We start from the raw sequence: 13,345 nt of genomic DNA on the forward strand, positions 1-13,345 counted from the left end.
AATCATTTCTTTGGCATTAGCATCATAGTTTCACTTTCACCTTTTTTATTGATCAAATTAAGAACGAGTGACCCCATTTTCCAGAAAATGTGAAAATACAAACGTCTTTATTCAATAAGAATTATAATAATGATATTCAGGACATTTTGTCGATTGTAGCTTAATAGTTAATTGCTTTGATCCTCTGTTTTGAGGGAACGAACTCATTCAAATCAAATTAATTTCTACGTGACATTCTTCCGATGTATAAACATAAACACTTTCAAGTTGTTTTCCTTGTCGAGGATAACTTAAGGACGTACAGTAATCAAGTCCAGTGGACAATTTGGTACTTTCAAATTTTCTCGAAATTTGATAAGGCCGTAGCTAGAGGGTGGTTAGGGAATGCTCTCCTAGATCTAGACAAGTTATAATTAACCCAATGTGAATTACAGCATCCACGCCATTGTCATCCGGTTATTGCAATTCGTAGAAACCATGTTTTAGTTTAGTTTGTGTTTCACCGTCACGTCTACAGGTTGATATCAGTGTCATCGCTATTTGTCTTAAATTACAAGTACTATATAGGATGCTCATTTTATCTGTTCACGCCTGACAATTTTTGCATAGGCAACATACTATACACGTTTCCGACAGCGAGGGAAGTACTGTCTAAACTATTTAGACCAATTTTTTTAAATTGAAACTACTAAAGGTTCTTTCAAAGTACTCGGAAATATATCACCAAGAAAACAAGCAATTATTTTATAACCAATAACTTGACCTATCGTTTTAAAAAGTTCAGAAGGAATTTAGTCCAACCCCGACCACTTTTTTGAATCGAGACCTTTTGTAATATTAATAACTTCAGTAGAATCAGTTGTTAATAAAACCGTACATTTTTTAAGCATTTTTTTTATCCTTTCGAATATTAGTATGGTTGTTAAGCGAAGTAACTTCTGAAAAATAATCACTAAAGGTAGTAACCGTTTTCTGTGGGTTTTCTATTAAATCTTCATTACCAGTTTTTAATTTGATTGGACCGGGATTATTTTCTCTAGATATTACCTTTTTTAAATATTAAAAGTACTTTTTGTTTTACTTTCAGACAATACCTATGTATTGATCATTAATTTTTTTTTTTCGGTTCTTTATATAATCTTTACACTTTTTCCTTTCTTCCTTGTATATATGCCTGCTTTAGTGATACCTAGATGATAAAGTCGCAGTTTGACCACTGTTTTCTAGATGGATCTTCAATTATAGAATTACATTTAATATCAAAAATTTTAATATTGGATTCGATTAGTGGAAAGGCTCTATTAAATCCAATAAGAAACTTAGTATGAAGCAATAAAACTCAAAAACATTTGGGTTCTCTATTGTATAGGTATCATACTTGTATAGTCCTTTTCTTTTAGGTTGAAAAAGCGTTTAAAATTTTTGTTATTGAAATCAATAGCTTCATCGTTGATACTAGAGAAGTTATGAAACTCGCTTGTTAGCTTTGACACCAAATACAGCATCCGGTGTTAATTTTCCTACTTTCCCACTTTTGTATTTCTTTATTAAGTATTACTAATAACGATGTAAAGAGATGTACAAATTAGCTCTATTTCTTTTTTTATTTCAATACAAAGATTTTTACACTTATAAATGTACATCAAATCTAAATATCTAAAAATGATAAGAAATATTAGACTGTCGTTTATACACACCATCTACTAACATCACAGGATTCCACTTTCCCTGGTACCGTTTTTCCATTTCTAATATGTCTTGAACTTTAAGGTCACTTTGTTGACGTTTTGTCGTATTGTTTTAGCTGAAATAGTAGAAGAAATAATACTACGAATACCCTTATCCCCGCCCTAGACAACATCAACCAATGACAAGTGAGAAGATGGTGACCGTCCCGCGTTGTGTATTATCAGGTCGCAACATACCTGAAACGAGTTTCAACTTGTGCATTTTCTCCATAACTTGAACTAATCTAACTCTAATAATTTTCCATTAGTTTATACTTCATATCAGCTGATCAACTTTATCATTCAATGATCCCGGGTAAAAACTCTGATGACCAGATCAGTTTAAAAGTTTAACAAAAGTAAACTCACACCAAACTGACAGTATAGACGTCACTGATTTAACACAGAGAAGTGTATAACCAAAAATGAACAACTAATACGAGACAAAAAGTATCAAATATAATCGTTTCAACCTCAATAAATTTAAAGTTAAATTGGTTTCTAAGTAGATCCAGTTCAATGAAAGTCAATCACTCACCGAGCCCACCTCTGGGACCAATAATAAGGTCACCATGATAAATTCACAGGTTCACCATTAATTTGTACTCATCAATTGTGTAGATTTCTAGACAATCGCTCTGCACATTAAGTGCATGCATCCATAAGAGAGATTTTAGCAGACATTAAAATTATTTTCAATGGGTTTTGTTTTTGAGACTTAGGGACATCTTCGTTTTTTTAAATGGTACGAAGATAGAACTCTTTAATTGTGCGTGTGTAACCATGAATTCCAAAAATTGTAAAAAAAAATAATTAAAATAAAATTTTAAACTAGTTGTCACGCTTAATTTGAAGTAATGATTTTATAAACTGAAACTGTTGAATATGATAGAGACTTCACCAGAAACAATGAAATTATGGCATCAGGAAATTTAACCAGCATTCCAAATTTTAATTTTACTTTGGCTGTGTGACCGTCAACGTGAATATTTTTAATAAAAAGAATGATAATGAAAATTTAAATTACATTACAATTAATGCTTCAATGTTCGTGTTTTCTTAATATTTGAATGTTATGATCCAAATTTATGGTTATTAAAAAAAAATAAAAATTTTCAAATATCGTTGAAGGAATTATGCACATAACTCATAATTGAAATAATGTTAAGGTCGTAGAAAAAGTATGGTTTGCACTCTCTGATCTGTCTAACTCGCCGTCATCTCATAATAGGATCATAGGAAACTTTCCTTTCATGTTCAATATAATGATGTTACGGAATATACTATTTTAAATCAGGATGTTGTAAAACGAGACTTATTATGTCTAGTGCAAAAAGCATTTGTTATTTTATAATTTTAGTCTAGAAATGTTCTGCACGTTAACGTTTTTCATCGAATAATTTCTGCTTACAACACAAATCTTACCTAGAACTATTCCACTCTTGTTATAATGATTGAGAACCTTTTAAATATGCAAATTAAAGTCTCAGTTCTTGATACATATATTTTATTGTAAAACTAATACTGATTTTTAATTTTATTCTTATTACAAAAACAAACACATAAATATTCAGTTTTTATGAGTAAGCTTTTTTTTACACTTACATGTTTAAAAACAATACATGCAATGATGAATGCACTAACATCCAAGTTGAAAATTTAATTACAACATGTGAAAAATGAGTGAAGGAAAATAAATAATTTTTAGAGTCATTGTGATTTTCTCTTTTAATTTAAGGCCCTGACCAAATTCCATGCGTTCTTTCATTGCAAAAAATACGTAAAGAACAAAAGTAGATGATTTCAAGTAACGAAATCAACGAAAATCCTGTAAATAAACCTAAGAGACCTCCGAAGTTGGATATTAAATCAGAAGTGCCATATAATTCGTTTCTTTCCATTGTTTTAAATTGCTCTTCTTTGAAATAAACCTGAAGAATTGACCAATATGAGCTAAAAACAATTAATTTTTATTTACGCTATAACGTAAAAAAGTTATCATACCCATCTTGCGCAAATTTCATTTGCAAATGCGTTTCAAAATACTCCTCAAAGTAAAAATCACTATGTGAAGTTTCCACACTAAATTTCATATTTGTGCAAGAAGGTCTACAATTGCAAAAGTGATTTCCTTCTAATTTATACTCTAATTCCTTCACTTTTAATTCACCTAAAAACTAATAAAATGAAGATATTTACAATTATTGTAAACTTATTCTTACTTTCAGCCTGTTCTACACATTCGGATAAACCGTTGCCACATATTGCCGTTTTGTTATTTCCTGTTGTCGAAAACGATACAAAGACTTTTCGTAAAATATATGTAATGTACTTACTTGGCATAAAATATTCAACACAACCACATTTTTTCAACGTATAATTCGTTTGACATTCAAGTAAACAATTACGCTGACTATAAAATTTGAAGTGTTGCAAGGGACGTTCATCCTGCATGAAACACTTTCTTTTTTCAGGTTTGAATTTTCTGACAGTGTCAGAAGTAATAATAATTTCAGGTTCCATAGCTGCTACGACAACTTTACTGAAAGGTACACGAAAGAAATGTTTTGTGAGGCGAGGTACATCCCAAGGGTTATGAATTAGAACCTACAAAGTGCAGAAAAGCAGAAAGAAAAATTGATAAGTAGTGATTTCGATGTGACCTTCAATAAATAGGTACGTGCTAATATTACACAGTCAAATGACACTCTGACCTGTAACAGTTATTGCTAAAATTTAACTTTCAATTTCACATAGAGATAGCCGCTTTAAAAATCAGCAAAATGGTTCGTCTTAAATAAGGTGATAAGAAAACATATATGGTACATTAAATCACTGCGAATACTTACTCGAAATCCTCTATAAAGACCATTACATATGGAGTCAGTATAATTTGTATCAAAGTTAAAAAATATATGCAACGCATTGTCAATGCCAGACATCAATGCTCTTCTAGGATACGTGTTCACACCAGCGTTCTGGTTGTACCCGGTTTCAATATTAAAATTATCTGCAGATTTGTTAGGAACGTGGTAATATTGTGCATAATTATAGCTACAAATAGTCGTTAAAACAAAAGTTTGAAATAAATGCAACTTACACGTGATCTTTAAATATTTCATCTCGCCCTAAAATGTTAAACGAATAACATATTCCCCCATCTATTATGACAGGCGTAAAAAAATCTTCACACTCAATACTTTGTTTGTAATATATACAAACTATAAACGTTTGATTGGCCTTAAATTTCACCTAAAATTTAAAAATAATAAAATTAAGATGTACTTATTAACAATTATCGCAGCTCAACAAAAACCATTCTAACCTACCAAAATATTTCATTTCATAGTAACGTATCTTACGTCACATTTTTTGAATAGTCCTGATTGTCTTGCTAGCATTACACTAATTTATATATTTTTATCAAATTTAATAAAAAAAAAATCATGATAACACTGAAAGTCAAGCACTTTGGCTTCTCAGGGAATCCTCTGTACCTAGATACTGATAAAATGGAAGAATGTAACATCACATGTCTAGCAGAAGAATATTTATTACATACTTACCTACAATTTTCAACATGGAAAAATTCAAAAGCAAACACAATTGTAGTTGCAAACAGCAAAGAGGGTAATAATGGACCCACAATGTTTCCATTTCAAGTGAAAATAAAGAAAGTAGCCAGCAATAGTTTCCATAGCTTTGTAATTTTTTCTGTCTATATTATGCAACGCAACTTCGTTAATTATTGTAAGTGCTAAAATGTATTGCGTAGTTGTTTCATTAAAATCCGAAAAAGCATGTTTTTCATTTTCTTTGTTGTTGGTCAATTTATTAGCGATTTTTGGAAGTTTTCTACACGTAATAACACAATGAATGCTGTGTTTATCGTATAATAAGTTTCAGCAATGTCGACCCAGTTTCTTTTAACGACGTTGGTTACACTTAATTTTTCCTTATTTATTTGTCCTCATAAAGCGCTGTGGGTGTTACAAATGTATAACAAATCCAATTTGACAGATCCACACTAGTAGAGGAAGGCGGGGTAAAGTGAACATAGATATGAAAAAATGAACTTTTATATGCATTATAATGATATATCCACTCTCCACGGTGGCCGTTAAAGACCGCTAGTTGTGACGTCATCAAATTGAACTAGTTATATGAAGTAGGTACTACTTAATTTTATTTCAGATACACTCCTTAATAATAATGAATGAATAAAAAATGAATACACAATAGTCAATAAACTTTTACATTCAGATTGAAGTTTTATGTAATTTGCTAATTTTACAATTATGATTATAAAGAAATTTTCTTGAATATGTGTTTGCTTTATTTACGGGTTTTTAAATATAATAACTTTAACAGTCAAAAACAATAAACAAACGCATCATATCCAGCCCTTCTCTGACGCCACAGTCTCCATTTTTCCTGTAAGAAATGGTATGATCGGTCTATTAAACCTCAAATTATTATCAGACGTAACCTACGCCATACGCTCACAAAATATTTGAGTATCGAAAGGTAACTAGAGGTTTTTTTATTTGATCACTCGTTATCGTGGGTTCGAAAATAAAATTAATTCGAGTATGTAAACTGTGCTTCACTGAAAATAGTTCGTTCTTTTAATATGATATTTATGAATTAAGATATACTCAGGGCTAGGTTCAAAAGCATGGTAACGATAGTCTCAACTGACGATTGTTGCTCTGTTTGGGACTTGCTTATTTTTAGTTTTCAGACTTTGTTTTTAGGATTTTTTTTCCCCATTATTCTTTCATTTATTTGTTGTACACACGACTTAAGTTCACAGAATTACGTCAACAAAAATATTAAATTTAACGTAAAAGGGTAATTTATCAACTTAAAAATAATAAGTAGGTAACAGTGGTGATCATCGTTTCAAATTTTTAAAACACTTTTCTGGCTTCTATGCCGTTGTAGTTGAAACAAATCTGCGCCAAGTAAAAATTTAATGTAAACTATTATGAAATAAGTTAAAAATTTCCACCATTTCTTGTCCTGTGTATTATTTCCGTGGTTTCATATTTTTAAGTATCTAGGTACGTATTGTATTTAAGAATTTGGAATTTTGTAGTTGGCTTTTCAGTAAAAGACAAATAAAAAAATGAATTGCTGTTAATTTAAAATATTATTCACAAAGTACAAAGATTAGATTTGTCTAGAATGGTAATAATTTTTGTATAATTTGTAATATTGTTACTCATACATAATGCCGACTTACTTCTTCTAGGGTTTCAAAAAATTCGTGGCCCACCGTTTTGTTGGCAGTTTTTGAAATAATATTAAGGTCTTTGCAGACAAGACGCAAATGTGAAAACTTTGTAAAGCTGCAAACAAGATTGATATTCTTCACTAATTTACCGGACGTGTCTAAAAAAAGCCCAGGCCTGTAGTTGTCCTGTAAGCTAGGGAAGTATTTTAATCTAATCATCGGGCGATTGGTTACTTCTGTTTTCTCGACCTTTCGTGATCCTTAGAGTACGAAAAAATAGAGCTTCCGTTTCCATCTGTCTGTCTGTCTATGTCGATTTTTATTAGACAGATAAAATTACTGGGCCGATTGTTGGTCAGATTTTATTTGTATGTTAAAAATATTGTGTAGATGGTAAAACGCTAACCAAAATTTGGCTAATCATCCCTATTAGCAAATTTACAACAATAAATCTTATTTAAATTTTATAAAATAAAAAATTCCTACACCTATGGTTTATGGATCCGTCTTGCGTCGTTCCTCTAGGCATCCAAAGATGTTTTTGAAAAAAAAATCAAAACTACATTCTGCAATTAAATTTTGAAACTGCAAAACCGAATGCTCTGAAATCTTGCAAACGTTTTAATGTTATCGCAAACATCGTTAATTGTTAATCAAATCCTTTTATCCGCTCCAAAAAATTTGACGACGCTATTTCAAAATTTTACATGTGTGGTTTATCACTGCACTCATATTTTGTAGAATTGTTTACACAGGCGTCTCAAAAAACTAATCAATTAGGCAACATATTTTATTGTTCTAATCAAAAACGGTTCACTCCATTTGCTCGAAAATTTTAGTACACGATATTCTTATTATTAGTATTATACGGTACCTATTTAAAGTGATATATGTAGTTGAAACGTATTCACAGCATGTTCCTTGACCTGTACTTCAATAGTTCCCACATATTTTTATTTTAACTTATACGGACTATCATAAAAAAATAAAATTTGCAAAATTTGCTTTTATAATTTTTCGAAGAATCTGTATTTGTTCCCCTGTACTTCAGGGGGGAGGGAGATTCTGACTGAATAACTTTAGACTCATGTTTTCGAGTATAGCAGTGTATATTACGTAAAATCAAATTGTTTTAAATATACTATGACCAGTTTTGAAAAATTAATGTTTAGAGTTTTTGAAGTAACCTATATGTTTTTAAAAATTCTTCTTGAAATTTTCTGAATCAATTGATATATCACACTGTAGTATTTTTAAACATCCATAATTTTACAATTGCAATATTTTTTCTTTACTTAATTACTGTTTTCGGGTAAAAGAAATTTTATTTTCAAATTTAAATGTTTCTGTACCTAGATTAAAAAAGTTACAAAAGGTCTCAAGCTTGCTAGCATAAATTTTGGCATAATAACCAGGATCTTATGCGCAAATACTTATGTTAATAAATTCATGGCAACCGTCGTGGCACAAAAATGAAATTAACTTTTACTACAACTTTTTAACAGAATATGATATAATATAGCGTTTTAATTAAAAAAAAGCTAAATGTAGACAAAAACAAATGGAACCTAAAAATTAATTTTTCAAATCAGATCGTAGTATATTTAATTTGACATCACATAAAGCTATATACTCCAAAAAATAAGACAGCTACGGGCTTGGGCTTTTTTTTGAAACACACGCTATAAGTAAATTAACAGATTGTATTTAAAAACTCCCTCGCAGTTAGCATGTATTTGGAAACAGCAATGAAAACAATAAAAAAATTTCAGTAAACCAAATATTACAAGAATAATTAAAAAAATTACCCGTGGAAAAATAAAGTATGATTGAACTACTTTGAAATGGTAGCTAACTGCGAAAGAGTTTCTTACCTGTAATCTTCAATCTACGCACTTCGTTTCATCTACTTCTTCGTTTCTGACTATTTGAAAGTGGATATCCCTATAGTCGAACACTCGTTTATTATATTTTGCTTCCGGACAAATAGTAATAGCAGGAAACGGAATCTGATACAATGGGGTATCTTCAGTTGCAAAACTGACAACCACTGGACTATTCTCATATTTATACATAATTTTACAAATCATATAGATACAACCACCTAATGAAAGGATAAGAAGCAAAGCCCAAACAACCCTTAAATGTGTAATAAAGTAAACAAAAATTATGTAAGGAACTCACGCACTTTTCCGTTCTTGATCGTTTTTCGGTGACATACCGAAGTCCGTGGATGCCTGTTAATTGAGTATATTCCCTTAAATACTTTCTCAGATTGTGCCAAAATCCTCTTTGTTTTGTTGTACGCACGCTTGAAATTTCTTCATTCGCTCGTTCATTATTTACGAATGCCATTATTTGTGAAGCACAAAACACACTTCCGATTGTGAATTTATGACATGTGCGACTAGTTACATGCTAGTGGAACGGATAGACAAGGCCACCGGCGTCGTATTTAGGTGTATGTAAAGTTGAAGCGATTTCATCCACTTGTTACATGACAGCGATTTATTTCACTAAAGGTGTATACCTGAAATGAAAACTAAGCGTACGTAGGTGCGCCTGAAACAAATAAGTTTTGTGTCTGATCTACTATAATATAATTCTTACACTAAAATTTGCTACACTTTAAGATTTATGACGTGCTAGGTATGTACCTATTGATTATGTGAGTAATGCGTTCGTGTTCCTTGCAAATTAGTTTAAATAAATGGGAGTGGTTGGATTCGCCACAGTGTTAAGATAAGAAAGAATACAGCAATGTGATAAAAGCATTTACAACCCTGATGAATCCTACTTTATTTCATTTTTTCTCAAATGTGTTTTTTTTACAAACATTAACTTAGATTATTAAAAAAACATAGGTTTGAAATTATGCTGAATTTTTGTTTAAAAAATTGGTCTAAGTAAATTCGGCAGAACTTCCCTCGCACTTAAAAATTATATCCAATAAATCCGGCCTCTTTGAAAAATTATCAAATTTGATTTTGCGATTTTTGTTTGGTGATAACCCGTATAAAGTAAAAACCAGCGGCATAATTAACACCCTGCGCCATAGGGACACAAATTCCAAGGGGACACGGTCTGCACGAGTAGGGACAATATTAAAGCAGATAACCAGCAGGAAAAATTCCCTCTCAGTAATAATAACATGCTTAACTTCGTGTGTTTATGTTGATACATCGAAAGAACATAATGTTGAAATTTGTTTGATTTGAATGAGTTTGTCTCCTCACAACAGAGGACTATAATTATTGCTTAAGCAGTTGAACAAAATTGTCGGATATTATTATTATTCTTATTTTGTTATTATTAAATAAAAACGTGCGTATTCTCACATTTTCGAGAAAATGGGGTGACGCGTTCTTAAGTGGACCAATGCAAAATTAGAAAGTGACTGATTTTATTAAATTTATTTCATCTAATGAAAAAAGAGGTGCCGTCTACCAGCTCCCAACGTTCGACCTTAGAATGCGAGGGGGGGGTTTCATACAAATGAGCCATGTTAGCTGTAACACGATTGCGTACTATTTCCAATTACAGGAAACAATTAAATAAAATCAATGAACAAACCGATAATCTAAGCATTAGTACAGCAATAAAGAAAAAAAAAACAAAGAAAATAATTTAAAAATAAACAAACATTATATATCTCCATATCAAGATAACTGCTTAATTTTCTAACATATCTAACAAAATCAAAATTTATAGCGCATGCATTAGTGATTATATTAAAGTGATTGCACATTAAGTTTAAGGGCGATCTGCTTAATTATGGACAGTCAATATTGTTATTAAGTACATTATATAAAAAATTTAGTCTCAATATTACGCGCCTACTCGTAGTACTTAACAAATTACAATTGAATCTACGTAATAAAGTAGAATGATTACAACTTCTAGGTGCATAGGTCTTATCGATTAAATAACAGACGACTTTTAAAAATTTTCTCTGAACAGCTTCAATTTGTTGCATGTGGATAGCATAAATAGGAAACCAGATTAAAGCACAATATTCCAGTCGAGAGCTAATAAGTGACTTAAATAATAGAATCAGTGAACTTGCATTCGTAAAATCGCGACAGTTTCGGAAAATAAAACCATATATTTTATAAGGTTTTGAAATACAGTCCGATATATGATATGTAAAATACGAGTAAAACTTATTGTCGAAGATTACAGCAAAGTCTTTAAAGCGATCTAATCGAATTAAGTGTTTGCCTTCTATACTATAATTGTAAATAATGTTAATTTCTTTTCTAGAATAAGTTACAACGTAACATTTATCTTTATTTAGACATAGCCGGTTGTTGTAACCTTAGTTGGTGAGAATTTTTGCATCATTTTTGCAATTTTATGCAATCACTTAGCGATTTTACATCGAGGAAAAGTTTCAAATCGTCTGCAAAAAGTAACTTATTACTTGATATAACATCAACTACGTCATTAATAAAGATTAAGAACAATAGCGGACCTAAATTTGACTCCCGATATCGGCGAGAAAGAATTAGAAACGAAATTATTGTATTTAATACTCAAATTTCGTACAATAAGGTATGATTCCATTAATGATAATAATGGTTTAGTAAAGTATATAATGAATTCAAAAACTTTGGCAAAGTTGCACAACAAGCAGATAATAATAGGTCTATAAATTTTCTATACAAGTTACATCTCCCTTCTTAAAAATTGGTGTAATTGATGTTGTCTTCCACACATCAGGAACAACAGATGAAGTCAATATTAGATTGAAGAAATAAAATAGAGGTTTGGCGAAAACATAGGACAATCTTTTAGCAGGAAACTTGGTATCATATCAGTACCGGACGTGGAAGAGTTTTTTAGAACATGGAGAATTTCGTCTTCAGATATATGGGAGACTCATACAATTATTAAGTTCGATATTTCTTGACCCGGAATTGAAATGGACTATTGGGATTTGTTGCTATGTCTACGCTGCTGAAGAAGGTGCTAAAGCCATTGATAATATCAACTGGTGAGGTTAATTCAGAGTTTTCATACTTCATAGAACTTGGGATTCTCGAGCGGTCTCTCTTATTTTGTATACCTACCAGGACCAAAACTTTTTCGGTTCAGTAGAAATTTGGGCTTGAATATTATCAATATAGTATTTATGAGCATTAATATGTAGTTAGAACTTTGCATAATGATCTGAAAAATTTGAATTTATTAAGGAAGGACTGGCTTTTGCATTATTTGAATTTCCTGTGAAAATAAGTTTTCGACAAATACAATTAATTAATTCTTGGTTGAACCAACATGGACATCGACGATTACTCTTATTAAATTTAAAAGTAGGACCTCAAGCTTCAAATATTTTATATACTTAAGATGTCGTAAAAAGTAATGCATGCGTCATTAACCATATTTGAGTTATAGATGGCCGACCAGTCCGTGGATAGAAGAGTGTTATATAAATATAAAAAATCTGCTTTTTTGAAATTGAACTGTTTGGAGTTTGGGTTCATCTGGAAATTATTTACTGGTTTTACTTCAATTTGATACTGAATTTCCAAAGCTGGATTATAACGATCTTCAGCAACTAGAGGGTTGTGTGACTTATAAACAAGAACTGTTGAATTAGTAAATATTAGATCAAGAGTACGGTTAAGGATATTAAGAATGTGATTAAATTGAAATAAGTTTAGGAAGATCGCAAAATTGTTTAAAAGTGATGAAAACCGATCATTGGAATTTGCAGAAAATGGTGGAATATTAAAGTCTCCAACGATGAATACTTATTATTATGAAATTCTTCCAAACTACTTAAGAGATCTAAAAGCGGTTCATAGTCTTCTTATGAAGAAGTGGAAGGTGGAATATAGATCACAAATACATAGAAGAAACTTTTAGAAGTTGAAGAAATTTTCACACAAATAATATCAATAGTAGGCAGTGTATCAGTAATTGAAGAAAGGTTTACCATTGAAGCATTCAGCACATTATAATTTCTATCTTTACGGAAGACAACATAATCTTGTGTGAAAAGTTCATTACTCGATATACTCTCAGACAATCACGTTTCTATGAAATCGAAGTTGCAGGCAAAAATATTTCTATAAAACATATTGACTTTAGAACGTAAACCTCGTACATTTTGGTAAAATAATAGAGCCCGATGTTGGTAATTGGGTGAATTAATTAGTTTAAACGAATGATACGTGGTGAACAGTTGTAGTACCGAATTTTCAGCTTATTTTCACCTTGTTTAATTCTGTCATTCATGTCTCCTGTTTGAGTTATTTGTAAAAATCTAACTCTTTTGGGGTACGATTATAGGATAAACGAATATATTTGTATTGTTCGGTCGTAATAAGATTTTTAGCCTTTGGAATAATATTTGATACATCTTGCTCAC

At 30.9% G+C, this 13,345-nt stretch overlaps 1 protein-coding gene and 1 long non-coding RNA gene across 2 annotated transcripts; both read right to left on the reverse strand.

The window, feature by feature from the left end:
• Nucleotides 1-1,588: 1,588 nt before the first annotated feature.
• On the reverse strand, nt 1,589-2,199 carry LOC135133261 (uncharacterized). Its single transcript, XR_010281162.1, has 3 exons — nt 1,926-2,199; nt 1,709-1,804; nt 1,589-1,656 (listed from the first exon to the last, which is right to left on the reverse strand). It is a non-coding gene; the product is annotated as an uncharacterized LOC135133261 (long non-coding RNA).
• Nucleotides 2,200-3,398: 1,199 nt separating this feature from the next.
• Nucleotides 3,399-9,612, reverse strand: LOC135132299 (pickpocket protein 28-like). The gene is made up of 10 exons (XM_064060347.1): nt 9,577-9,612; nt 9,155-9,528; nt 8,863-9,105; nt 6,976-7,081; nt 4,828-4,979; nt 4,577-4,781; nt 4,064-4,334; nt 3,950-4,009; nt 3,732-3,897; nt 3,399-3,680 (listed from the first exon to the last, which is right to left on the reverse strand). The coding sequence occupies exons 2-10, from the start codon at nt 9,319-9,321 to the stop codon at nt 3,461-3,463; spliced, it is 1,590 nt and encodes a 529-aa protein (XP_063916417.1). The 5' UTR covers nt 9,322-9,528; nt 9,577-9,612; the 3' UTR covers nt 3,399-3,460.
• Between the last annotated feature and the right edge of the window lie 3,733 nt (nt 9,613-13,345).

Source organism: Zophobas morio, unplaced genomic scaffold (assembly GCF_036711695.1).
Source record: "Zophobas morio isolate AGI-343-1 ecotype UQ-CSIRO unplaced genomic scaffold, CSIRO_AGI_Zmor_V1 ptg000021l, whole genome shotgun sequence".
Lineage (NCBI taxonomy): Eukaryota > Metazoa > Arthropoda > Insecta > Coleoptera > Tenebrionidae > Zophobas > Zophobas morio.

Excerpts from the sequence above, each read along its gene's own strand:
- LOC135132299 (XM_064060347.1), bottom strand. The coding sequence starts at position 9,321 with ATGGCATTCGTAAATAATGAACGAGCGAATGAAGAAATTTCAAGCGTG. Across the intron at positions 4,782-4,827 it reads GAAATATTTAAAGATCACGT|CTATAATTATGCACAATATT; the intron begins GTAAGTTGCATT and ends GACTATTTGTAG. Across the intron at positions 3,898-3,949 it reads ATGTGTAGAACAGGCTGAAA|GTGAATTAAAAGTGAAGGAA; the intron begins GTAAGAATAAGT and ends ATTAGTTTTTAG.